The sequence below is a fragment of the Gambusia affinis genome, linkage group LG03, assembly GCF_019740435.1.
Source record: "Gambusia affinis linkage group LG03, SWU_Gaff_1.0, whole genome shotgun sequence".
In the NCBI taxonomy this organism is placed as follows: Eukaryota; Metazoa; Chordata; class Actinopteri; order Cyprinodontiformes; family Poeciliidae; genus Gambusia; species Gambusia affinis.
The window spans coordinates 12175754-12202934 of NC_057870.1; the positions used below are offsets into that span (position 1 = coordinate 12175754).

At 40.7% G+C, this 27181-nt stretch overlaps 1 protein-coding gene across 6 annotated transcripts in view; it reads right to left on the reverse strand.

Annotated features, from left to right (window-relative positions):
• The window catches only part of mctp1a (multiple C2 domains, transmembrane 1a), a 162359-nt gene that overhangs the window by 31340 nt on the left and 103838 nt on the right, over positions 1 to 27181 (reverse strand). For 5 of the 6 annotated variants that reach the window (XM_044112901.1, XM_044112900.1, XM_044112903.1 and 2 more), the window contains 6 exons: positions 26631 to 26733; positions 25927 to 26028; positions 25398 to 25472; positions 22590 to 22709; positions 14526 to 14642; positions 2974 to 3030 (listed from right to left, as the gene is read on the reverse strand). In XM_044112901.1, coding sequence (XP_043968836.1) covers positions 2974 to 3030; positions 14526 to 14642; positions 22590 to 22709; positions 25398 to 25472; positions 25927 to 26028; positions 26631 to 26733 — 574 coding nt within the window. Of the gene's footprint in view, positions 1 to 2973; positions 3031 to 4972; positions 5433 to 14525; positions 14643 to 22589; positions 22710 to 25397; positions 25473 to 25926; positions 26029 to 26630; positions 26734 to 27181 lie in introns of those variants that run through there. The other variant, XM_044112906.1, reaches the window with a different exon arrangement.

Here is a 27181-nt window from a genome sequence, read left to right on the forward strand (position 1 = left end):
AGATCACTTTTTGAAGCAAAATTTAACTAATTCATCAACTAATTAAGTAGGCTCAGAGAAGTTGTACACTGCTGTGTGCGAATGTCGCTTGCGTGTCAAATTTACGGACGCACCAGAAACAAGGTTCAGCTTAGAACTTTTGCATGTAAATAAAAGTGTGATCAACTGCCTTTAAATATATGTAATTAACTAATCAAAATGAATGTGTTAAAGTTCTGGCCCTTGAAACATTTGTTCATCTCTGCCTTTCTTTCATCCCTCACGTTCCTGTCGGCTCGGCTTTAACAACTCAGCCGTCCCAATCAATTAGCCGACATGCTGGACTTTCATTGAGATTAAGTGACTAATATCAGCGCTTGCTCACGAGAAAGACACTTTTCACGTCTGCCCAACAATCTGCTAAGTCAAACCACATGTGGTAGGCTAAGGCATAAAGCCTGCAAGGGGTCCTCTCAGCAATGAAAAACAGGTGCTGTACTTTTTGGCCATGTAATACCCCATTTAGCCTCTGGAGCAAAGGTTATCCCGCTAATAGCTGCCTTGTGGTGCACAGGGAAGAGCTACGCACATGGCCGTATTGAACATCTGGGACAGATTGTACATACTTGCAACATATGCTTCAAGTTCAATTAAAATGAGGCCTTGGCACATTTATTAATCTTTTTCCCCTTCTCCTCGCTCTCTCTTTCGCTCCTTCTGCTCTTCGAGGTCTCTCCTATAGGTTTGTGCCATAAAAGAGGCCTTCTTTGACCCGTCCTTCATACTTACTCATACCATCTGAAGCTGTAGCTCGCATTCAGTGCAAAAGATAAGTTTGCCCAGCTCTGGAAGTGTTATTTGTTCTGCGTTTAACCGGGCTGGAGGCTGAGCAAAGGGAAGTGAGAGAATGTGTCAAAAGAAAAAAGAAAAAGCAGCCGAGGAGGTGAGTGAAGGGAGAGTCAGAGGAGAGCAGAGATGTATGCATAGAAAAAAGTAAAATGTCCCCCTTTCAACCTCTGTACAGCTTCAATGAAATGCTAACAGTGAAGGAAAAAGATGGATCAAAATGTATGAAGCCAGAGTTGGTAAATTGTGGCTTTTGTGGCAGCTGTGCTATCCAGCACCCCCACCCTCTGTGAGCAGAGAGCAGGACTTTTTTTTTTTGTGTGTGTGTGTGTGGGGGGGGGGGGGGGGTAATCAGTTTGGGACCAAATCTGACTGCATCCACACAAGCTGCCTCTGCACCTCATTTCAATATAAAAGTGGAAGAAAAAAAAAACATTTTTATAAAATCTGTAGCTTTCCAAATGCCTATATTTTTTATTTCTAACCCTGAGAGGAGGGAGGAAATGCAATGAAGGAGGACAGATGTAAAGAAATGGTTAAAAAAAATAAATAAATAAATGAAAAGGGTTCAAGGTTGTCTGGTGCATATCTTCTGTTTGTAGCTTCACTCGCTTCCCCTCCCGCACATCACAGCCTCTGAACTTCACAATCATGAAACTTTTTCTTGTGCATCACCGTGGGAGAGGATGTAATTCTCACATATCTTTGTATGCTCATCACCAAACTGGCAGCCCGGCTGACTAACTAGAGGAATGACTGTTTGACCATCTGCACTGCATTTTTTACTCTTTTCTTCAGTGCTTGTGTAAGAAAATAACACAGTCTTCGTAAAGTCTGTCTGCAGGCTTACTGCTAAAAGGTGGGCGTAATTACGCAGTGCATGCTCTTATGGTAGTGTAAACTCACGAAAGATTTCCAAAACAAATAATGCTAATTACTATATTGCACTTTACTTGCTAACCAGCAAAGTGCACTATGTTCTATGCCCTGCATCGCATATCAGATACAGTGCCTTGGAAAAGTATCCATAACCTTTGAACTCCTTAGTGGAAAATAGACAACCTGAGCACACACATCCCCATAGATAGCTATATTGGTGGTGGCAGAATGATGCTGCGGGAATCCTCATCAGACAATCAGCAGCAGCTGTAGGATGATGGCAAGGAGACTTTTCAACACCAAAGCACAATTACAATTTTGGAGAAGTTTGTTTTTTCTCCATCACATCAAATCCCATTAAGCTGCATTGAAGCATGTCGCTGTAAAGTGACAAACGTGAAAAGGTTCGAGCCGTAAGCATTCGTCTGCAGAACTGTGTACGGTGTTTTCGAACTTAGAAAAATAATTAAGAGTTGGATCTTTAGTAAACTCTTTGATGCTTCTTTCATACTCTGATGGGGTAAATCTTATTGCAGCATTGGAAGAAAACAAATGTAAAATTAAATGAAACGTCTAAAACAAAAATTCAAACACAGAAAACACGAGTAAGTGTATACAAAAAACAGATTTTTTTGGAGCGGTTGGGTGGGGGGGATTACAACTCCCAAGTGGAGCATTTTTCAGGTCCTATCCAGTGGCATTTGTTTCAGTAGCTGTTCCTACAGTGTAACGAGCGGAGGCCGTAAAGCAGCCACCTGTTGTTACCTGATATTGTCTGGACAAGGACAGATGCTGTTTTACTGCAACATAAAGGCACAGAGAACGGACCTAAAAAGCTAACTAAGCACTTTAAATAGGTGCATGTTCCCAGAAAGAAGGTTGTGAAGCTTAATGTTATTAAATGCAAATTTCACACAGGAATACAGAAAGGAAAATCCAAGGAGAGTACACCAACCACTTCAGGAGACCAAAATGAAACAAACTACAAAGTGGAAAGGTGAGGAATGCGCCATGCATGTACCCAAAGAGAAAACTTAGAAAAGGTTAAAAGGTTGTACAATCTGTGAACATGTGTTTGTGCCTCAGGCGGTGAGAATAACTGAGCAGGGGGAGGAGATGTGAGGGGAAGAAGCAGTCATTTTGTTAGTCTGTATGTGTTTCTGGACTGTGAAGCAGTGTCAATCTCTCCTGAGGCGATGTGTGTGTGCGTGTGTGCGTGGGTGTGTGTGTGTGTGTGTTGAGTGCTTCCCAGACATGAGAAATAATTACCTTGTCATCTTTGTCAAAATCCTCATCCTCATCTTCCAGCAGGTCCTCCACAGCTTGCTGACAGATGCAGCGGAATGAGAAAAACAAGGGGAAAGAGGCATTAAAAACATTAGATAAATATCAGATAAACACAATCTCAATGGCCAAAGAGGGACATTAAAGCTGATTGGTTATGCTGATGTCTGCCTAGAATTTGTTAATGAGTATGGAGAGCCTGCAGATAGCACAACTACTGGATTTATGGGTGCTAAAAAGTCATCAGTCTTCAGAAGTATAAATTTAATTTTAGAACCATTCTGTTGTTCAAACATGTTGACACTTCTGGTAGTGCAAGCAAATGCTCTGACTTTGAATTTCAAAGGACAGAAGATTAAAGTCTATTGAACTACGTAAATTACATTGCAATAAAAAAAAAAAATGTTAAAAATCAGATGACACAACATTCTGCTGGGAGGGAACAAAAGAAATATTCTGATTCTGCTTGGCCTCTAGTGAACGCCTTAACCTTTTGCATTGGTCTGCAAACTCCTCCTCTACTTTCAGTACATCGACCTATTTCACTGCTTTCTTGTTCTAGCAAAAAGATGCTCTGTGAGAGAATGAGAGAGAAAAGCCCAGAGTCCTAAGCCCAGAGAGAAAGTCACAAAGAACAGCAACTATTTGCTTCAGTGAAGCAGGACCGGTAAAACTGGAGCCGGTGTTGCTCTGAAGCCCCAAGACGCCACGGGACATACTGTACAACAAGAAGAAAAATTAGTTGCCTTAAAACACAATCACATGTGCACACTTTCAGAACAACAAATGCTGCGTAGCACAACAATGGTATGAAGAAGTTATTAAGCAGCAGAAGTTTTACGTTCACATCAAGAGGCATTCAAATGAACCAAATTCAGATTTTAATATCTATACTAGTGTTTGGATATACAAAACATAATACTGATTTATCAATAAAGTGTTTGGTGACGAAAATCACACAATTCTTAGCTTGACTGTGACTTGTGCTTAGAAGCTAAAAATCCTGTTTCTTTGTGATCTGTGAATGCACCATGAGGAAGAACAGCCAGGTTTCTGAAACTACAACATTCTTTGGTGAGTAAGTTGTTGCTGATGAAAACAAAATCCTTTTAGTCAACTACTTTCGATGCCAATAAGAACAGTGAAAATAAAAAAATTGCCTAAGATGCCATTTTTACTTTGTGTTTTACGCAAAGTTATGTGAGCTATTCAGTAATCCAGTCACAACAGCTATATTTTGGAGGGTGCACATCATTTCAATCTTGTTATTTTTCTAGTTTTGTTCATTTCGCACCTGATTTTCCCAGAAACAAAATGGAGAGGTCTGCCACAGGATGTAGATTCATACTCCACCCGGGGGGGATTCTGACAATTAGTGTTCAATGACAGAGACAAGGCCAGCTTTTCTTTGTGGCCATTCCTAATTTCAGTGTCTGAATAGCACAGGTCATTGCTGAACTTTACTCACCCTCTATCTGTCAGTCAAACATTAGAGTCACGAGGCCACACTCTTGCTTCAATTGTACATCAGCAAACACTGATAGTATGAGTCAAACACAGTGGTCAACCCCAGAATTTATCTGCTCTCTGCCAAGTGTTGTGTTACACAGTCCCAAACTCCCTGTAAACTTTCATCAGGCCCCGACTTCACCACAGCCCTTCCCACCTCCAGATACAGCACAAACTACTTTGGAGTCATCCAAAAATCATTACTTAACAAGACAATGGCCTTTGTCCTTTTTTGTTTTCCACTGGAATACGGGGGGAAACTGTGCAGCGGCTGACATAAGCCTCTTATGTAAATGCAGCTTCCCACACAAACAAAGAGGAGTTCAGAACAGCAGAGTTGAAAGGGTAGAATCAATAGCCTGGATGTTTGTGAGTGTGTTCTATCAATAGCTCTGAATCACTTGGGTAAAGAGTTGTGCATGTATGAACAAAACTCCACATTTTTTACTGACAGAGGAGGAAGTGGTTACTCCGGCTGTGAACTCCATCATCCTCCAGACAAATAAGCACGAACTGTTCACATTTGACAGTCTCTTTATTGACACAGAATACACCCAGCACCATATCATCCCGACACCAGAAAAAGAAAGTCTTGCACTCAGCAAAGACGAAAGATGTTTACACAAGTCTGTAAAATGAAAGCCTTGTGGCATTTCCAAGCAAATGAACTATAACTGTTTAAAAAGACATCACAATTCCCCTCGAATCTATTCACGCATGCCAGCATAGCAGCATAATAGAGTCCTCCACACAGAGGGTTTACCAGGGCACGCCTGGCACATGTTCCGAACTTTAAACAAAGGAATAAGCGTGAGCTAGCTGGAGAAGCATGACCTACAGAGACAGGGAGAATGATAGAGTCGTTTGTCTCCCTCTGCTCTCTGCTCCGCTCGCTCCCTTCTATTGCCTCTGGTTACAGATAGAAGTCATGTTTCCTGCAATGAGACACAGTGTAAAATTAATAAATAAAACGACACGGAGCATGTCATCTGCCCTGAAGATTGCCACGGCTAAATGCGCGCACTGGCGTTTCAGTAAGGGAGGATATAAATTACCACAGCTGATGAATTTCAAATATCTTTTATTCATTCTTTGAATTCCTCTCTTCTTGTCTGCTTCCTTTCGTCTTTTTAAGATCTGTTTGGTGAATTTTTTTTTTTTTTTTCATTCGCCTGCTTATCCCTCCATTATAATGTTGTTTGAATAACTATCATTACGCTGCGCTGGCATCAAAAAGCCTCACTGTCGACAGGATCGCACTGCCTGCAGAGCTGCTCCAGTCAGTTCAATATATACCAAGCCGAAGATTACCATATTCAGACCAATACAAATAATACAAGGCTGATGCCGGGTATTACACTGTGCCCCCTAAATACATAGATTAGATGTTGATAATGTAAGTGAATACAGTGACATTGAGAATTTTAATGGCTCTGAAAGTATAAATGTATCTATTTGGCCCAGCTTTAGAGCCAAGAAGCTGGGTTGGAGTAGAAGCCATGCAGCATGACAAGGATTGTTTTCAATCATTGCATCTCCTATTACGCCTGCTCACTGGAAAAAAATATGTACCTCTATGCATGTGTGTTTGTATGTGCATAATCTTAGTTATAGTAGGGAGCCAGCAGAAAGAAAAATCGAAGATACACCACAGTGAAACCTTGTGTACATAAGCATTAGCTGTAAATTACAAGATTTGGTTGTGGATAAGCAGTGCAAAAACAAAATATTTTCAGCAGCTGCCTTTTTGGTACCTGCTTGCATGGCATCAACAGTGCAACAGCACCCCTAGTGTGTTTTTATGGACAGAGACAATGGGCTCAAGGTTGCAGAGAGCTATCGCTGTCATTTTGTGACTGGAGAACACATGACTCAACAGTGCTACTGTATGACTGTATGTTGACGTTTTTCACACATTGGAGCTTAACAACAATAAAGTTCAGTGTGTTTTAATGTGATGAAAAATGGTAAAAATATTTTAAAAAATTTTGTGATATGCATTCATAATCAGCCCCACACAGTCAGTACTTTAGAAAACCACCCTACTCTGTAATCACAGCTGCAGTTCTTTCAGAGAATGTCTCCAGGTTTTTACATCTTGAAAGTAGCATTTTTATTTATTTTTTACCTTTTCTTCTTTGCACAATAGCTTAAGAGTGGTTGTACTGCATGGGGACGGTCTGTGAATATTAGTTTTCAAGTCTTTGCACATATTGTCAGTCTAATTTAGTTTGGGACGTTGACACATGCATATGGTTTGGTTTAACCAATCCTCTGGCTGTATGTTTTGTATCATTGTTCTGCTGACCCTCCGTCCCATTCTTAACTTGTATTTTTGCAACAGGGTTTTTTTCTAGGATTGTTTGACGTTTCTGTGCACACATCTTCCCCTCCACTTTGACTTGATTCATTGCTAAAGAGAGGTTTCCTTCCCATCCTCATGATGGATTGAACAGTGCATCATGGCATGTTCAGTGCTTGTGAAATCACTTTATTAGCTAGCCCTGCTTTCAGATGCTCCACAACGTTATCCTCTGAACTGTCTGCTGTGCTCCATAATCTTCGTAAAGCTATGATGCACTTTTCAGATTTATATGTGCACAAAGTGTGTATTATCTTATTTCTGATTGTCAATAATTATGTTGGTCAACCAACATTAAATCCCAATAAAATACATTGAAATTTGTTGAGGTGCCATGATAGAGGGAGGAGGGAATGGATATATTTGCAGGTCACTGCTCATCTAAATAATACTAACCACATTTTTATGTCATAGCCCTGTATGGACTTACACATAAGTTGAAAGACAGTAAAGGAAAACAACTGCGATTTCAGTAAATCAATTTCCTTGAATCTAAACTGAGCATAACCTGTTTGGATCAATGGACCAAGTGCTTACAGCAGCTCAGGAAGAGGGAAAGTAAAATTGCACAACCTGAACTAGCAGCAGCATCATTTTCACCCTTGCTCAGGAACACCTCTGAGCACGCATCTCTTTCTCCTCCCTGGCCAGACGGAGTTCCACTCTTTCCCCTCCTCACCTTCTCAATGACAGCCGCAGGGGGAATTGACGCGGAGGCAGACATCCAGGTGAACACGAAGATATACTTTTTCCCTTCTTTTTTTTTTCTCCCATTCCTATATCCCTCCTTCCTTCCGTCCTCCTGCTGTTTTTCCTCTTTGATATGTAAGGGGGTTTTAACCTCTCCAGCTGCTGAGGCTTGGCGTGGTGGCTGGCTGGGGGATCTCAAGGCCCTGCTTGGTATGCACTGTCCATGAGTGTGTATATGCGTGTGTGCACGTGTGCATCGCCTACACTACAGTTTCTGCAGACTAGTGGAGGGCTGCGCGTCTGATAAGACTGAGCCAGGCCGACTCACATGGGGGGGGCTTCACAAGCTGTCAGAGCCATGGCCCTCAGAGGGGGGCCCTTCCTTCTGCACTGCCCGAGCCAGGGCTCACCCAGTGGGGGGGCTGGATAGGGTTGAAGCTGTGGTGCTACTGGAGCTGCAGGCTGGTCGTAGGGGGTAATAAGGCTAGCTATATATTCAGAAATGGAAAACCACATTGGCAAAGATTTGAGTTTCTGTAAGTGAATATGTTATTGCTATATTTTAGTGCTTCAAATATTTCAAAGATTAAGCAGCCATTTAGTAAACCTAATGATGAAAGATGACATTATGTTACAAATAGAAATACACTGAGAAACCAATGAGCTGCTGCTCAGAAAGTAAAACAATCAACCTTTTTCAGAAGAGTGATTGCACACGATCAATTTGTGGTTAGTTACTTGTGGCTAGTTAAGTTAGTTACTAGTATCGCCGGGTATAAAAAACTTTTTCTTTATTGCAGGAAGTGGATTCTTGGCTGGGAAGCCAGAGATATCTTGAGAAACTCACACAATGACATTTTGAGACACAGCTGCAGTTCATTCAGGCTGTAAGGGAGAGCGAGAATTATTGCAGATAACCTAAAATACACCAAAGTCGCTCTGTTTCATTGTTTGGAGCTTTAAACCTCTGTTTCTCTTACATCCTGGGTTTAGAAATGGAGGAAGCCTTTTGCAAGTCTCACCAGTAAGGGAACGATCTACGATTTCTAGACTACAGCGGACACAGAGACACTGCTGTAATAATACTGGAGTATTTCCACCCAGATTATCTGTGAAAATTGCTAAGACAACAGCTAAAGATAGTTTTATATATCAGCCATGCCTTTAGCCATGTTACCTTTTGACAGAGTAAAATCCTATTTTACAGCAAGTGCTTCCTCACACATGGGACATTACTTCTACTCTCAACATAAATAATTAAGTTCTGCTCTTGGAGAAAATGCAACGAAAACACTATTTTCAATGCTGTTCTTCTATCTTCCCATATTACGATTACTAAAGGAAAATCAAAATAGGCAGGTCAAAATGGACATAATTCCTGTTGATGCTCATCTAGCAATCCGTTGTGGACAACTTTAAAGTCTTAAACTTTATCATTTGCTAAAAGGCGTTAAAAGAGGTGGCCTATTTGATTCTCAGTTCCCTCCCGACTACACGTGTCTATAAACTTCAGCTCAAGATTCAAACTGAAAAGCTCACAAGCAGCAACAGAGGATGTGCCACACAGACAAAACAACAACAAGCACTTAGGCATAAACCCTGAACTGCTGACGTTGTTTGCAAAGAGCACCGATACTTCCAAAGGTTCAGTGTGATGAAGAGAGTTAGACAAACGGGGGAGGGGAGAAGGCAACATGATGAAAAGGGAGACAGGGAGGATTCTGCATTGGCGTCCCTGATGCTCCCGTCCCGCTTCAAACTCTGCCCGTTGCCTGTCTTTCTGCCTGCCAGCCTGCCATCCTATCTGCCAGTTTAGCAGAGACGGAGAGGCAGCGAGAGGAGCAGAGATGAGCGGTGCTGATGCCGGGGCGGCACGGGGGAAATCAGCGGGGCACAGGCGCTCCCAGTTAAAAGTGACATGACCTTTTGATTTTGTCACCTGTCACCAACTGCCATGTCTGACTCCACACGGAGGAGTGCCTGCCATCCACCACTGCTTCCTTCTCTGCCTCTGTCTCGTCGTGTCTCTCTCTCTCTCTCTCTCTCAGAAAAAGCTTCTCTGTCTTTTTCTGTCTCCTGCTCCCACTCCATCTCATCTTCTCATTCTCCTTGTCTTCCCAGAGTTGTGTTCTTATGGGGAAAAGTGAAGGTGTGACTTCTTAAAGGAGAGGTGTGGTGTAATAGGCAGGAGTTTCCTTTTTCTTCCAGTTTTCCTGATATTTACTCTCCTCTACCTGTGTTTCTGCATCCCCCTTAATGAGGGCAGATGTCAAGGCTCAGGATGTTCAGAGACACAGAGAAGCTATTTGAGATGCAAAATCGTGAGGAAAATAGAAGATATGAAAAGTGAAATGAAGTATTGGTCTAGAAATTTAAACGGTTAAATAAAATCGGATACTACACCCATCTCAGAAAAAAACCTAATCATTACTATTTTAACACATTATGTACATTATGGATGACTTTACACAAACCAAAATCAACATGAAATAACAATAACTAGCTATTGGAATTCAATTACTTTAAATAATTTTTAAACAGTTATGCTTCTCTGTTATAATCAAACAAATGTGCTTTTTCTACAAAATACCACTTATATGTAAATACTTAGGATGCAGAGTGGATTGAAAGTAGTTAGCTTTCTCTCCACCGAAGCCACGTTTCTAAGTGTGAAGTATCTCCGGGCCATTAAGGTCTCCTCTTCCGTAATGGGCTGGCAGATCCATTGGGTGAATCAATGTAATGGTCTGAAGCATGGGATAAAGAGGATGGCCCTCCAGTGTGACGAGGCCTAATTGCCCGTCATCCTGTGGCGGAAAGAGACATCACCATGTTCCATATGTACCCTCTGCAACAGCCTGCCCTCAAACTAACACCTTTACAACATCTGGTAAGGGCCTTTCTGGGCCAAGAGAACAGAGAGGAGGGATATGTGTTGGGAGGCGTCCCTGCTTGTTAAACTCAGTGCCTGTCGCTCTTCGGTAAGCTGATGTAAATCACTACAAAACTCTGCTAGTAAATATGCAGAAGTACTCACAACCCTTTCAAGTCGCAAATATGACTTCAGAGTAAAATATGTTGACTTTATTATTTGGTATCAAGACAGAATATGGGAAGTTCAGGCTTGTAACGTTCCCCTTTCTTCCAGAAATCTTCCAATGCCGTAGTTGATTCCATCCACTGGTTTCACAATGTAACATTTTAATCTCCACATGACAGTGGGAATATATGCATGCCATAAAAATTCAAGTCCACCTCCCCAAAAGAAGGGACGTGACACAAATGTTGACAAGTTTACTGATAATACATCATCAGGTTTTGAATGACAAAAATGGAAGCTTATTTTACATAGATTTGAAAGCATACCACAGTGTCTTGTTTGTTTCAGAGAGCATGTTGCACTATCACACATAGGTCAGCTAACGGTGTTAAAGAATCAGCATCTTCGGGTCAGAGTGCTACAAGATAAGAGAAGAGGTCAGAGACCTCACTGGTGCAGTGCCTCCTTTAATCGCTGTTTTTAGGACGTTCTGACTGCTAAGCAGGTTCTGGTCAAGGTTGGGGCTAGGGTAAGAGGTGCTGATCTGGGATCTGTTTACAGAGCAGCATGTAACCACACAACAGTCAGTGACCCTGAATTATGAATTGCTACATGTTGAGAACACTTTGTTTTCTTGCAGCAGACAGGCCGATGGACTTGTTGCTGCAGTGTAGAAAAAGAGAAAGGTCTGCACGTTGAACCTTTCAGATGAAAAATGGCCAATTCTTTGAGAAATACTGACTCAAGTGTGCGTTTGTTCGTTTTCAGTTTTCTCTCATTTTTCCTTGACTTTCTCTCTCTTTGCCCTTTGCCTGACAGTGAGCTCAGCAGAGATTCCTTTGGCATTACCCTCACCCCAGACTGCTGGAAAACCAAAGTGCACCAGATACTGACCCTTGCTCAGCCCTGCACAATGATTTAATTTAGTGTGTTTTTAAAGGTAATTAGAAGGCCTTATTCTCCTTTCTTCTAGTTTGCTCTGGTCGGTTCTCTGCCAAGACCAGGAGGAAAGCAGTGGGTCCCACCACCACTTTAACTTACTAAAGACTCAGAAGAGGGAGACCAGGAAAAGGAAGCAAAGAACCACAGACATTTTATGCTCTAAGTGGGATCAATTCTCTACCATATGTTCTGCTCTCCAAAAACTGGAGAGCAGAACTTATTTCTTAGGATGTAAGTTCTAAGAAGTCGTGTCCCTGTCCGAACGGGGACATAACTGAGATGATACTCTGCATATAAAGTGTGAGCTCAACACGTATTTAAGAATGAACTCAATAAACTCTACTTTTATGTAGAGTTTATGTTCTTCATAAAAGTAATTCAAAAGTATGTTCTTGGCAGACAAGAAACTGAGATAAGAGAAAATAATCTTTATGTATTTCCTTTTCATGCGTCTGTCTTGTTCTGGTAACATGAGGAAAAACATCATTGGAAAGGAAGAAAGAAAGAAACAGAGAAACAAAGAAAGAAAGAAAGAAACAAAGAAAGAAAGAACGAAGGAAAGAGAAAAAGAAAAAAAGAAAGAAAGAAGGAAATTAAATGAAAGAAAAAGAAATAAGCTAAATGTACGTACTGCACCAAAATGCAGGTGTACACTCAAGTAGCAAATCTAATTCACATTTTCTATGCTGCCCCAATCTGGTGTGTACATCTCACTGTCTTTATGTCTTTGTATGTGTCTGCACATGCTTTTATGCACATGTGCAAATAAATAGAATTGGGAATGTCTTTCTTTATGAAAGTGTGAGAGAGACATCAGTAAGCACCCCATCAGCCCTCATCGATACCTTCAACACCCCCACATCCGAGCACCAATACACAGATGTGAGGAGCAGTGAGAACCGTGCAAAACCAAACCTTCATGTATTTCAGTAACCAGAGAGTACACACAAATGTGCATCAGCTTTACCTAGGAAAACATAAAGCATTTTCGCTGTATTCTGTTTTGGATAACAATATGTACATTGTTATCCAACACATATGAAGCACATGTGTCAAGGCAATTAGCTGTATTCAACACTTTTCTTGCAGTTACATTATTATTTCTGAATAAAAGGAAATAAACAAAAGTACTTCAGTCAGCAAAAAAGAAGACCACAGCAAAATATATCTGTTATAACATATGAACTTAACATTCACTGAGAGCACATACAGCACAATTCAATGTTAGGGCGTTCTCACTTTTCCAGAGTAGCTTTACTCCAACGGTCTCCAAGCTTCTCAAGCCTCCCGTCGTCGCAAAATGTCTGCATCGACGCTCCAGCACCAACAGAGCCTATATGTACGTTTAAGCAATTTCCGGTCCCCACCACACAACAGCGTTTATCTGACTGACTACTCATACAAGAGATTAAACAGAAGGGGAGTCAGTTATGAATTTTTCGAAGCACGAGAAAGTACAACCCTGATGGAAGGGACAGAAAGTCCTCTGAATCTCCAACAATCTGAATGTGTTGACAATAAAGTTTATAAGTAAAAGATGTCCACAAATCTCCAGAATAACACACACACAAAAAATACTGTAACAGAAAAATTAAATGAGAGTAAAAAATGTGTAGCTAAGAGCAGGGGTCAGATATTTTCCTACTTTAAGGAAAGAATTAATAGTTCTCTATCGCAAGTGAATTAAAGGTTATCTGCAATACATCAATAAACTTTTGCCTCATTTTACTTAAGATGTGTAGAGCAAAGCATGTAGGAATCAAATTCATCAAGCTGCATTTCTCTAAAGGGGAGTGTAATTTACTCTTCTTTTTTTGCCAGATTACACGTATTTAATTTGTCAAGCAATGTCGCCATCTACAGGTAAGAAAAATCACCTGCTTATATTTAGATTTCATTGTTATATCTGTGCAAATTTATTTGTTAAGGAGTATTTTCTTATTTGAATATGAACTAAAAAACTAAAATAAATGATGTTGAAAGGCTATTATCGAGATGTGTTAAAATTGCATCTGGCTAATTTTGCTCAATTTAATATCACTTTTTAAATGGACAAACAGTGTCAGAGGCGTTGAAACAGAGATCATCTCCAAAGACTTCTAGATATGTGGTGTATGACGTGTTCTGTTCAAATCTAATTCTACTGTTATGTATGAAATTACAGTGACCGACAGCTATTAGATTTGGTTTAATATAATGACAGAATTTAATACGGACTTCCAAAATTCAATCCAATCTAATCCAAAGATTCCTTAAGAAGAGATAAATATACATACAGAAGGCAAGGACGTCAAAAAAAACAAAAAAAACACTGAAGTCTGTTAACGGGTTATTTCCGACTGAGTCTTGGAAGAAGACTCTTATTAAAATTAATCACTTCATTGTTCACGCTCACTCCATAGTCCGGCTCTCTCACTCGTTTTCACTCTCTACTCTCCAAATGTGCCTGGCCATGATTAAAACATGTCTGTTTCTCCATGACATTGCTTTGACATCATTTAATTGGTATAAGAGATAAAAAATAAAATGAATTAAATAAATATACTACCAGGTAAGTGGCGTAACATAGCTCAAGGTGACAGCCTATTATTTCTGTCTTCTCTTTGCCTCAAAGAAGGCAAAGTGAGAAATGTGGGATGCGGTGAAGAAATGCAAGCTCCTTGTTTGCCAAAATTGGGTTTTTCATTAACAAAAACTGGCAGACATGCTTAAAAACATACAAATAAATTCAGAGTTTCAGCGCTCTAAAATTTCTAAAGGAATGTCTGTTGCTTTCATCTGTACATCTACACTGATTATAGCTATAACTATGTAACTAATATCCGCATTAAATGAATGGTAGCTGTGTACAGTTAAGACATATATGCATTGTCAGCAAATGTAAAGTATGAAATGAATTGTAATGTCTTGATAAAAAATAAATAAATAAATTCTGCTTGAATGACGGACAAAAGAAAGGCGGAACAGTTCCGAACAGAGCAGAGGTTTACTCACGACATCTTGCCTCGTATCCTTCCCCGACGCGATGAGAATGTAGTTCCAGGCCAACGGCAGAAGCAAAGCCAGAGGAATCATATAAAGATCAAAGTTCCAGACAACAATGGTGAAAATCTGTCAAAAGAGAAAAAGGAAAGAAAAAATGAGGAGAGTGTAGATTGGGAACGCAAATATTTAATAACCCGTACTGTTGATTGCTTTGAGGTGGCTGCATTTGGTGATAATACACAATTGTGAGGAAACAACACGGAAGATGGAATACAGGCAATAGGAGCTGAGATCCAAACATCTCGGCCCCACAGAGATGTGTTGGTCTCCAGTTCAGGAAGGAGGACGAGTTTGAGCCGCCATATCCTCATTCCTTCGTGCCAATCATCCAACAGCCCGAGGTCGTGTGCCATTTCAGACGCAGCTCAACAAAGCTGACCCTTTCGAGCTCAACCCCAAACTCCAGAATATGACCCCACACACCCCGAGTCCCTAACCCTGTCACTCCAAGCCCCAATACCCTCTTCTGCTGCTCCAAAAGACTCATATGCCCTGTCTCTAACCTCCACTGCACCTATCTGCCAAAACCATAACCCCTACACCTCCCCTCTCATCACCAAACAAGAAGAGCACCATCTGAAAATGAACCTTTCCCTAAACCCTGCATTCTGGTTTTTGTAAGGCTCCTTCAGCCTCCAACAACAGATTTATACAGCCGTTGGAGGAGATATCTGTGGGAAAGTTAAACTGAAAATGCTCATGGTTTGATACTTTTAAGCAGTATTGTGCAAATAGTGAGACGGCTTTGTTTCAATTGTTGCTAAAAAAAAAACAAAAAGAAAAACTGAGATGGGTTATTGTGTGGGAACAACATCCGTCAGAGACAAACAGACACAAAAGCATATTTATCCTTTCAAATAGTATCATGTTTAAAGCGCACAGAGATTTCTCACGACTGATAAAATCTTGGCAGCAATTATAACCGAACGCTGAAAATGCAAGCCGTGCCTAATGCCTAATGTCCTCTAGCCAAACATATTTATCAAATTTAAGTACAACAAATCCATTATTTCAAAATAAGGAGCAAAAAAAAAAAAAAAGAGAGATTTGAAATTAATTACTCTGCAAAGAAGCGCATCTCCATTTAGCAATCAGCTTTGGCAGAAAACTTTCAAGACTGTTAAAATTCAGAATATTACTATGTAAAGGAGATTTATTGGTCTGTGTTGCAATTAATCCATCTTGTTTGTAGAATAACACTGTTCACAAGTGGAAAGAGGAGGGTTAATACCATCACACTGGTTTATTTCTGAGTGTGCATGTGATTGTTTGGAAGCTCTTCATTGCTCTTGTAGCCGAAGGTTAATCTGAATACGAGGTTCAACAGCAGTTTCTTCGCTGAGTTGGTTGAATACTGAATAATAATAATAATAATAAAAAATAAAAAATTAAAAAAAGGCACACTGTGTGCCGTGGCAAACTAGTCTTGTTCGGAAAAGTTTCAATGGCTCTCATCCAAACTTTATATAAAAAAAAAAAAACCTTCATGCAAAATTAACTAAACGACACGGAATAGCCAGAATGAAAAATAATAGACTAAATTAAACATTAAAAATGTCCAACACATCATAAATTTTTCTCTAAGTTTCATTTCCTTCTTTAAATAAACCTGAGTGGTTTTGGTCGCTGCAGCTTAGAAAATCTCCCAAAAGGCTTGAAATCACATGCAGTCTCTCTCAGGCTCAACGTCCCTTTCCCTCCCCAACACACAGAGATTTGTTCTTAAACAGCTGTGCAGGAGAAACACACACTTTAATAATTGATTATTTGTACAGCAAAAAGCAAAACAACTTCTTCTTTCTACATCCTAAAAACATTTACCACAGTGAGAGAACAGAAAAAAAAAATCTCCTGCAGAAAAACTCTTCAAAAATTCTTGTATACTTCTTGTAAACTTACTTTCAAATCCATCTGCAGTCAGATTATTATGCTCTGTAACAGTGATAAACTCTGAAATAATCTCTGACAAAACAACGCGTCGTCGAGGTGCTGAAACTTGACTTCAACTGAACAAACAAAGGAGCTCACTCCTTTTAATTCTTGTAGATTCTATAAATAACAGCAAACATCTTTATGCAGATCCACAGTCGCTCCTTTTAAGTTCACTGTTATAAATATACCCTACACGTCCTGCTGTGTAAATATATTTTCTGGTTATCTAATCACTAGCTGGGTAAATTAATTCCACATTCAGAAGATGTTTATAATAATCCTTTTTTTTTTTTCTTTTTATGCTCTTCTTTGTTTTTAATGTGTTTTTTTTCTTTATCTGCCTGGGGTTGTTTAACTTGTCATCCCCCCTTCTCTTCTGTTCGCAAAGCGGCTGAAGGCGAAGTTTTGACTGGCAGCTAGGGAAACCGGACACCCGGGCTCAGCGGTGGCTGGCCCCTGCGTCGTCTTTGTGCCCACCGGCTGGACACTGAGGGCCCTGCGGTACCTGGACCTTTCCACCAGGACTGGGCAATCGCAACCACCGCCGTCAACACCCCCCGCTGCTGCTGCCGCTCGCCACACAAGATAGGAAGCACTTCGCCTGGAGAGATGGGAGTGGGAAGGAGCGCCTGCTGTGGATGTCAGTGACCAGAGAAAGACGGAGGGGGGGTTGGAGGGGGACAACTACAAAAACACACTAGATCAAATGGAAAAAGTGGAGGAAGATTCTGAGTGAAGTTCCAGATGTAGACTATGGAAATCATTGGTAGATTATTCTGTGTGGTCCGAAAACCCATATGATTATGACTCTTACTGGATATAAGGACACACACAAAAACACACATGCACCCCCAAAGGATGCTGGGCTCGCATTGTTCTTGTTTTCACCTATGCTACTGATTTTTATGGTGGCGGTTTGGTATTGTAAACGTCCAAGGCTTGTTTCCTTGTTGTTGTTTTTTTCATTATTATTTTCCATAAATGTGTATCTATATTCATAAACATATGTATATAGTCTTGCTTTAGATCTATGAAAATTAATTTGGATTTTAGTCATAATTAAAAACAGCAATTTTTCTATTTGTCTTCAAGATCATGAAAATGTATTATTTATTCTTTTTTTTATTTCATAGATGGACATTTCATTTTGTCACTACGACAAACAGGAATAGTGATGGTTGATTAAAAGCACGTCGGGAATAAAAAGAGTTGTGTTTTACCTTCAGCCAACAAGTCGAATCATAAAACAGTGCATCGTTTGGTGCAATGCTTTGAAAAATGCTCAGAACAAAAGTATCATTTTGTCATAAAAAAACACAGAGAAAAGGAAATTTTTTTTTGTCACTGTCAAATCTGCTAAAATAGTTTAACAGCAGTTAAAGCCCAAATTTGAACTGGGCAAACTTAACATCTGAGAACAGTCTGAAAATCAAATGGCTCAAATAATTAAAACAGACATATTAAAGTAAAACCACAGTGTCTTTTCTTGTTATATTCTAGCACAAATATTCATACCCTAAAATGTTAATTTATTTTGTCATGCCTTTAGAGTTGGATTTCATTTCAGTTTTGATCTTTTGTGCTTCTTTTTATTGTTATAATTATTATTTGAAAAACAACAAGAGCTTTATTGAAAACATTAAGGAAGTAAAAAGTCAAACTAATGCATTCAAGTGCTTAGTGTGGGGATTTTAAAAAGTTTTATTTCTGGTTCGAAAACAGAGCCCGCGTCCTGACGGCTTTCTGCAGCAGCACTGTGGGAGGGTAATATTCAGTGCTTTGGCTTACATTAACCACACACCAGGCTAACTTTCCCCCTGCTCAGTCTCAGTGGACTGAAACTGAAGTTTGGATTTCAGAGTTCCCCCTTTATCTCTCCTACATCAATATCCATGCTGGCACTAAGTGTTGCCAGACAGCAACTCGAAGTCCTGTTAAGTTCGGGCGAACATGAAGAAAGGGTGGCGGTGGGGAGAGGGGGGAGGGAGGTGGTGGAGTGGGTTGTCCTGCTTGTGACCAGACACTTTATTCAGCGGTGCTAGACTGCCCCCTGCTGCTCAACGGCAGAATAAAGTATCATTGGTGTAGATCTAATAAAAAAAATCTGTCCAATCTGGTTAGAACATTGTGAAATAAAACAAAGCGTATGTCCTCGGAAAGAAAAGTTTGCAGCGGCACCTATTAGATGTATTAATCCTTTGACTCTCAAACAAAAAGGTCTCGTTTTCTGTTGAGTCTTTATCTCTGGTGATTAAACCCTGACTTGGTATTCTCTGTCAGTCACGCCACAATATTTCAACTATCATTCATTTTTCCGCAAATCAAGCGAGCAGCAAAATGTGAAAGTATATCTTTCAAAGCTGTCCCTTGCTGTGGGCAAAGACGAACTCCCGACTTTAAAACTTTTAAAAGTTAGAGAGGTTCTTTGAAGAGAAGTCAAAGGAGCAATTTAAAGAGACCCAGAGTGGTTGGTGTGTGCCGCTCACTGCTGCAGCGTCACAACCAGACATGTGCAAACACACGTAGACACTCGAATGGCTGCTTCTGTACCTGTCTTTGCTCCCCCCCACACCCCCTCTCTTTTTTTTTTATTTCAGCTGGGTGAATTTTTATCTAAATGCAAAGCAGGTGATAGGTGCTCCAGTTTCCTGTAGAAGTAGCTCCCTTGTCTGGGCTCTCTTCCTGATAAGAGTCCTCCTTTGCCTGACATAAAAGAGCCTGGTATCATTTCCCCTGCCTCCCCAACAACCCCCAGCTCGCTGCCCTCGCCCTTCCCTGAGCTTCACAAAGCTGCCTCTATTTGCTCCCAATTCAGGGCCCAATTGCAGATAAAGTTACAGCAAATTTGTTTGGAGGAAGAGCCGCCGAGGCCTGTGGTCCCTCGGGCAATAACAGCCTTGTCTTGCAGGGGCCGCGGGGGAGAGCTGGCAGCAGCGGGAGAAGAGAACCCAACACCGCTCGGCCCGACAATGGCCTCAACTTTCTGCGAGGCACGGCGAAGAGGAGGGGGGATCGGGGGAGGAAGCGTTGGAGATAAAGAAGAACGGGCATGGAAGGATGGATGGACGGGCAGATAGGAGGGAGAAATACTCTGCTCGCAGGTGTGGAGAACGGAAGCAGACGCTTAACCCCGAGACAAGGAATGGAGACACCATCCACAGGCACATACACACACAAAGACACCACCCATCATGCAGGACAGGAGGTAACTCCAGTAGCGTCCATTGTGCCAACGCCTCAGGCAAAGCTGCCACGGTGGCTGATTCACTGTCGGGATGGGTGGGTGACAGCAGTGTGGGTGTGAGAGAGAGAGAGTGAAAGGCTCCATGTGAGACTATGCAGTATCTCTCTTTCTCACACATGCACACAAAACACACACTAATCACAGCTGGCACTAATGGGTGATGTGTACATGCGGCTGGCATTTCAGGATTGGGCAGAAGGAGAGCAAGAAACCATGAAGCGAAATTTAAACATTTTTATTTTTTTTTTCCTGTGGGGAGGGAGTGTTCTGCTGTGACATGTTATGACAACTGCATTTTGATGTACTTCTAAAAAAACCTCAGAAAAAAAAAAAATAACTAAAAAGTCTCAAATATATCCCCCTCAGGCTTGCTGGAGTCTGATAAAGTGCGCACATTTGTAAGTTCTGAGACTAAATTGCCCACAGAAAGTTAGGTGTAACATCTGTCTGCAGGCAGGAACGCACATGTGGGCGCACGCACATGGACATAATCGCACGCAGCAGCACACCTTCATGAATGCGCCACCTTGGCCAGATGGCCCCCCATAAAAACCCACTTAAAGAGATGAGTGAAGTGATTAAGAGGCCTCTCAAAGTAAGGAAGAAATGAGATGAAGGAATGAAGGGAGAGGGAGGGGATACCTGTGTGGAGAAGAGGCCCTAAATACTCCAATGCTTTTAGCTAAGTGCATACTCCTACGCTAGCAGACTCCCTAAAGGGTAGAGGTGGACCTGGGAAGGAGGAAGGGGGTGGGGGGGTGCACAATGACACCTAAATTTCAGAATTACTATAAACTATAGAACACTTTGTCCTTGGCCTAGATACACCCTTTGTCGTCATCTGAACACTCTGGGTAGAAGAGAGCACAATAAGAATTGTCTGAGCTGTTAATCAGGAATGTTGTGCACCTTGCATTACAAAGTGCATGTCTGAAAGCTGAGCAGCTTCATGGGTGTTCACACAAAGCTTGAATTTTTAATAACGTAACCTTCCCCATTATTTAATCATAATTAAGACTGATTTTCATAAATCTCTTGATCATTTTATGTGTCTGACGTGTTTATTCGCCCCTCAGTTATAACTGAAAAAGAATAATGGCAAGTCCAAAGGAAATAATATATAAATTATGGTTTGAAACGACTTATTCCACCATTTTTCACAATACCAAGTGCAATGATTTCACTCTGACAACACTCTTCAGTGTAGAAGTTGCAGCTGAGTGAAGAAGACGTAAATTGAGTTATTATCAACAATTGAAAGGTGTTAAAACCAAGTCCGAGAAAGCACAAAAACAGACAAGATATTCTATGAAGAAAATGTTTCTTCTATTTATTCAATCCGCCAAGACACAGAGAATTCAGCAGAAAGCAGGAAGATAATGTTTACAAGCAAAACTCTATCTGTTAGGAAATGTAAGGAAACTTTCAGAAATGCCAGAACATTTAAGGTAAATGTCTGTTTACTGTACAGGAAAAACACACTTTGTGGTGGTAAGTATGGGCTAATTGTACTAGCCACTTGTATACAGGCAAAAGAATGTCAACTGTTTAATCGCTGAGTATGTTTTGTTTTGTTTTTTTTTTAAAAAAGGATATCCATTTTAACTGTACAGCAGTGGAAGACCGACTGCTATCTCGATTACAGATATCTTGCTTAGAGCTCCTGGTTGATTACAATACATGATTGAAGTATTTGACGATCGATAACACAATAAATAAGAGCTTTTTTTTCTTTTCAAATAATAATTTAGACAATAATTTGGACAATATGTTATTTTGAAATTATTGAGTAAGTAGTGAGTATGGCAAACAGTCATTTCACTCTGTACAAAACAGAGATGATATATGTCTTTAGTCTGTTTTATTTTGCAGAGATACATCTGTCTGGTAACCTGCATGATTTTACTGTATTTCTAGATGATTATTATTTTATTCAGAAGTACACCGCTCTGTAACTATATTTATTTTAGTACAAAAATACAACTTTTCAATTTTTAATTTATGTTGAAAGAAGAAAAATGTATTGTGTTATTCATAATACCAAAAGAGAATCGGCTAAAATCGGCAGGTCAGAACTTTAAAATGTGAGAACCTTGGATCTCTCAGATGAAATGCAAACATGCATTCTAGACCCACACAGACACACACACACAGAATATAATGGGAAACGTGAACTGATCAATACTACGTCTCTTCTGACCCAACTCCTGTGATGACAGTGTCACCTGTTGTACAAACACACACACATACAGCCTCAGTGAAGATTAAACTGGTGTCAAACGGCCAAATGGAGCTAATGTCTGCAGTGGAGACACTTAGTGCTCCCATGGTAAAAGGCCAGGTCAGGTTAGGTCCACCTGTCCTGTAGCTATTTAAGTCAGTGGACATAAAGCAGACAGGACTAAATGCCTACTCTGTCATCTTTTAGGATAGAAACCTCAAAGCAGCCTCAGACTGCCCTGCAGTAGGATCTCCTCTCTTGATAGCTCCGCTGTCCAATTATGCTTCACCTTTTAATACCAGACGCAGATGACAGAGGAGAGCAAAAGATATGTGGGAGTGTACTGGAGACAAGAGGAGAGAAGTCGTCCCTTTTCGTGTTCAGGAACTGCTTGTAGTTGTGTTTACTCTGTAGATGGACAAGAGAGTCTAACAAGCTGCAATGTCTAATGACTATAGAAATGATCTCAAGAACATCTGAGAACAACCCTGCTTGTTCATCTGCTCTGTGTGTGTGTGTGTGTGTGTGTGCGTGCGTGGGCGTGGGTGTGTGTGTGTGTGTGTGTGTGTGTGTTCAGCTTAAAAAAAAGTGCAACCGCAGGTGCTCCCACACCTACCACAAAAGCACAGATGCTTCTCTGCGGAGAATCCCATTCGAAGCAGCTGTTGATGTAGCAGCCTGTGTTGATCAGGAACATGATGCAGCGTCTGACTCGGTTGAAGTTGCGCAAAAGCATCTGAAGGAAAGCAACACACACAAAAAACGAACGACTTAAGACAAATGAAGTCTTCGTGTTGAAAATGAGCCATAAAAAAGAAAAGAGCAGACTGTTATTTAGACAGTTTATCATTTCATTGTGAACTTTGCATAAAACATTTAAACAAGCTGGCAGGTAATAACACTTGGGAGAGAAAATGAAGCTGAAAAAAATGACACTGATGCTCTAGATGATCTATGACTTTGCCTAGTAACACATAGGATCACAGAGGTGTGTTCGACATTTTTAAATCATGTTTAATTCATCTCATGTATGGATAAGATTTAGATTCAACACAATTCTGCTTCCTTATATCATCCAGTGGCACATCCAAACCTCTCTGTGCTTCATGTGTCAGTCCACTTGTAAAGAGAAGTAGAGCTGCTGCCCCCGTCCTGGGTTTGCAGCCATTCAGGGAATAGCATAACAGACCCAAGGACAGGAAACTGCCCAATCAGGTCACCAGCAGGAGAAATTGTTCCCAAAGGAGATCCTGCCTTCCCAAAAATCTCCATGAAAAAAATACCAAGCGTGTTTTTTTTTTCTTAAGACATTTTGTTTTTCAAACCATATAAATGTTTTATTTCTTAATGTCAAAATAAGGTTGAGGCTAACCAGACAGTTGACATCTCAACTTATTTTCAGTCATTAAGTTAAGACGTTCCTTGATAACGTCGTAAGTATTCATACCCCCAGAACCGTTTTCCACGTTTTGTCATTTTACGGGACAAACGTCTGAGTCATTTTAATGCAATTTTCTGTTATAAAGTAATCACAAATGGTATATAATTTTGAGGTAACTGCCTATGTTTTCAACTAGACCTTTTGCCACAATAAAATCCAGATTTAAGAAGCACATGACTAATAGTTCTCCTGTAACTGCGATCTCTCTGAAGAGTTCTTTATTTCTGCAGATTCTCCAGAGCTACCATGGGAGTATCAGCTCCTTCTCTGATTTTTACAGTGCCATTTTGACAGACATACTTTGAGATGATTCCACTTGCGTCATATTCTTCACATTTTTTGTACGATGTAATAATCATTTCTGCTTTAAACTTCTCAACAATATTGTCTCCGATCACTGTGATGAGTTCATTTGTCTTTAATGAATTACAATGAATTTATATTACATAAAATTACGCAGAGGTGGGCTCAATCTGAGAATGAAGTGGCATTCGAGGGTAAACGGTTCTACTGGACTCTAGTTAGGGCTGCTAGAGAAAAAGAGGGCTGAGTAGAAATGCACTTTGAATTACCACACCTATATAATAATAAAATAAATCATGTTTAATATATTTTTGAAAAATGAATATTAATAAAAATTGTATGACATTTCACAGCAGCACAATGTATCTATTTATTTATTTACTTATATTTTAAGTGTATGAATCGGTTCACCAAAAATTGTCACATTTGACAAGATATAAAATTACGCAGAGGTGGGCTCAATCTGAGAATGAAGTGGCATTCGAGGGTAAACGGTTCCACTGGACTCTAGATAGGGCTGCTAGAGAAAAAGAGGGCTGAGTAGAAATGCACTTTGTTTATTTTCAAATTTTTTATTAGCTAAGAAATATCACTTTTTTTTCTTCCACAAATATGCACTCCTCTGTGTCAGTCTGTTTTATAAAATCCCGATAAAACACTTTTAAGTTTGTGATTGTAATGTCATAAAATGTGAAGACGTTCATGGCTTTGATATTGAAAGCACTCTTTAGTTATGGAAACCACTTAAAAACTGGGTTATTTATAAATTGAGTACAATGTCAAAACTGCACTTATGAGTTTTGAAGGTGGAACATGTTTCCTCCCCCTACACACACACACACACACACACACACACACACACACACACACACCCACACACCTTTATTTTATTTTATTTTATTGCTGTGAGTGAATGCAGCAACAGCAGGGGAGCTGCTGCCATACAAAAGAGCCCTCACAGGGCAGTCCCTCCAAACCAGCCAGTGACATCATCATTGAGTGACGCTGACATGGGTCCTCTCCATGAGTCAGGGGTGAAATGAAGATGGGGAAGAGAGGCAGAGCAGCAAAAGTGAGGCAGAGACAGTGAGGCTGGGGGAGGAGAGGTGGCGACGAAGGACGGAGGAGTTACAAAGAGGATGTGCGCTGTGCTGCGTCGGGACGAGGCCCGGGGCCGCGCTCGACTGTGCGTGGCGTAACATTGACTGCTGAGCCCGAACGGTCACTCATATGACACATCTGATGCGGGCCAGCCCCTACCATTCATCCCTTTGTGGTGCCGCCACACTGAGCAGCGTGACAATGAAGTGCAAAGCAGCAGTGGCAAAGAGGGCCAACTATAAGGATGGCCAATCTACTTATGCACCCCAGAGCTGACAGCTTGACATTTCTATTCACCATTCAGAGTGGATACGAGGGGAAGGAGATGAGAAAAATGGGGGAGAAAAGGGAGGAGGACAAAAAACAACAACAAAAAAAACAAAAAAACAAATGCTGTTCTTCCTTCAATCATCCTGTTGTATCTTGCCTACACAGTTGTTGAGCTTTACAGGATGCCACTCAGCGGTGTTGTTAGCTTCTGCTTTAGACGTTTAAGCAAAATAGGGAGTCAATTGGAAGGAGGCAGATAAAGAAAAAAGAGGAGGTGTGGCATATGATAAACGTCAGCTGCAGATGTACCTGTTTGGACACTTTAGGCTCCTCCTCGATGTACTTTTGTTCGACGGGAGTCAACGTCCTGAGACCAGCCTTCACCTGGAGAGTACAGCAAGCACAAAGTCTCACAAATGTGATAATGAGGAGAAATGTCTTGATTATTTCAAAGGTACTGAGCGCTGAGACAGCATAGCAGCACATGCAAAGAGAGCGTGCCTCATGTCAGAGGCTAGAGAGAAAGAGAGGGAGAGCAGGAGACAGAGCTGTAAGATGGCCGCTGAAGAACACACACGGCGATGGTGAATGGGCTAACAAAGGCTGCTGAGAGGGAGTCTTCGATAATTAAAGCCAAAACGAGGACGAGGGACGACGGATGAGATAGAAACGAGGGAGGGAAGGGGGGCACAAACAGAATAAAGACAGCAGCAGCATAGAAGGGGGCAAATGGTGGGGAAAACAAGAGGAGGATGAGAGTGAGAGGATAATAAGGGGTGGGAGGTAAAAAAAAAAATATACAGGGAGGAGACTTAAAAAAAGCAAAAGAAATACTTACAGCATTAAAAATCACGTCTATTTCGAGAAAGATGACCCCTTTTGTTGGCCCTGTCAGCTCCTTGCTTTTCAAGACGTAGGCTTTGCGTTCTCCATTTTGGATCTGTGGGAGAGGGACATGACAGGCGTCTGTCTGGCAATACCCGGCTGAATCGGCTCCCCGGGCCACCTTTGAACCCCAGCTGCTGGCGCTGACAGGGAACCCAAAACAACTGTGGCAACTCTGACAAGTACCTGTTCATTACCCACTGCAGCTCGGCTCTGTCAAACAGAAATTAACTATCCTGGGGAATCACACTGTTACAGCAAAGCGCAGATATACAACGCGCACACTTCTTTCACAGGCTAGCTATATTTTTACCAGATATAAGAGACATTCTTCTTTCACCTCCAAGCTGGATCTTTCTGTCTATCAGCGTCATTTTCATCTCATCTCTCATCCACTTACTTTATATCCTCTCAGTTATCAATCCATACCTTTCCTTTTACTCAGGTCTTCCATTTATTTCTGCTTCCTGTCAACTTTTTTTTCCCCCCACTTTGAGAAATAATAAGTGTCATCAGTGGAGTTGCAAAAATAACCTCTGCTTTTTATATCCCACTCTGTTTATATTCTCTCTGTTCCTCCGCTGTATGTTCTCTCTCCCTATTATTCCCAAGGGAGGAGAAAAAGAAACACAAACAGAAATCTTGCCTTTGACTCACATTTAGCAAAGGGATAGCTACTTTCCCAAGGAAGTCTGCACTTCTGTCCTGGTCCTCGTCGTAAACGGTAACCTCAAGCACTGAGTGGATGTCCTTGACGTTGCTGGACCACACACAAAGACGGGGGACATAAGACTCAAGTGGTGCAGAAGCTGTTTCATCTCACAGACTTATAGAAAGGATGAGAAAAGCCCGTGTAATAATCCAGCATATCCAACATCACAAGAATTACCACACCTATATAATAATAAAATACATCATGTTTAATATATTTTTGAATAATGAATATTAATAAAAATTGTATGACATTTCACAGCAGCACAATGTATCTATTTATTTATTTACTTATATTTTAAGTGTATGAATCGGTTCACCAAAAATTGTCACATTTGACAAGATAGAAGACAGCGGTAATTACACTTTTTAACAAATATATATATATATATATATATATATATATATATATATATATATATATATATATATATATATATATATATATATACAAAAAAACTCATTGAATATACATTAATGGAAATAAAAAATATTTT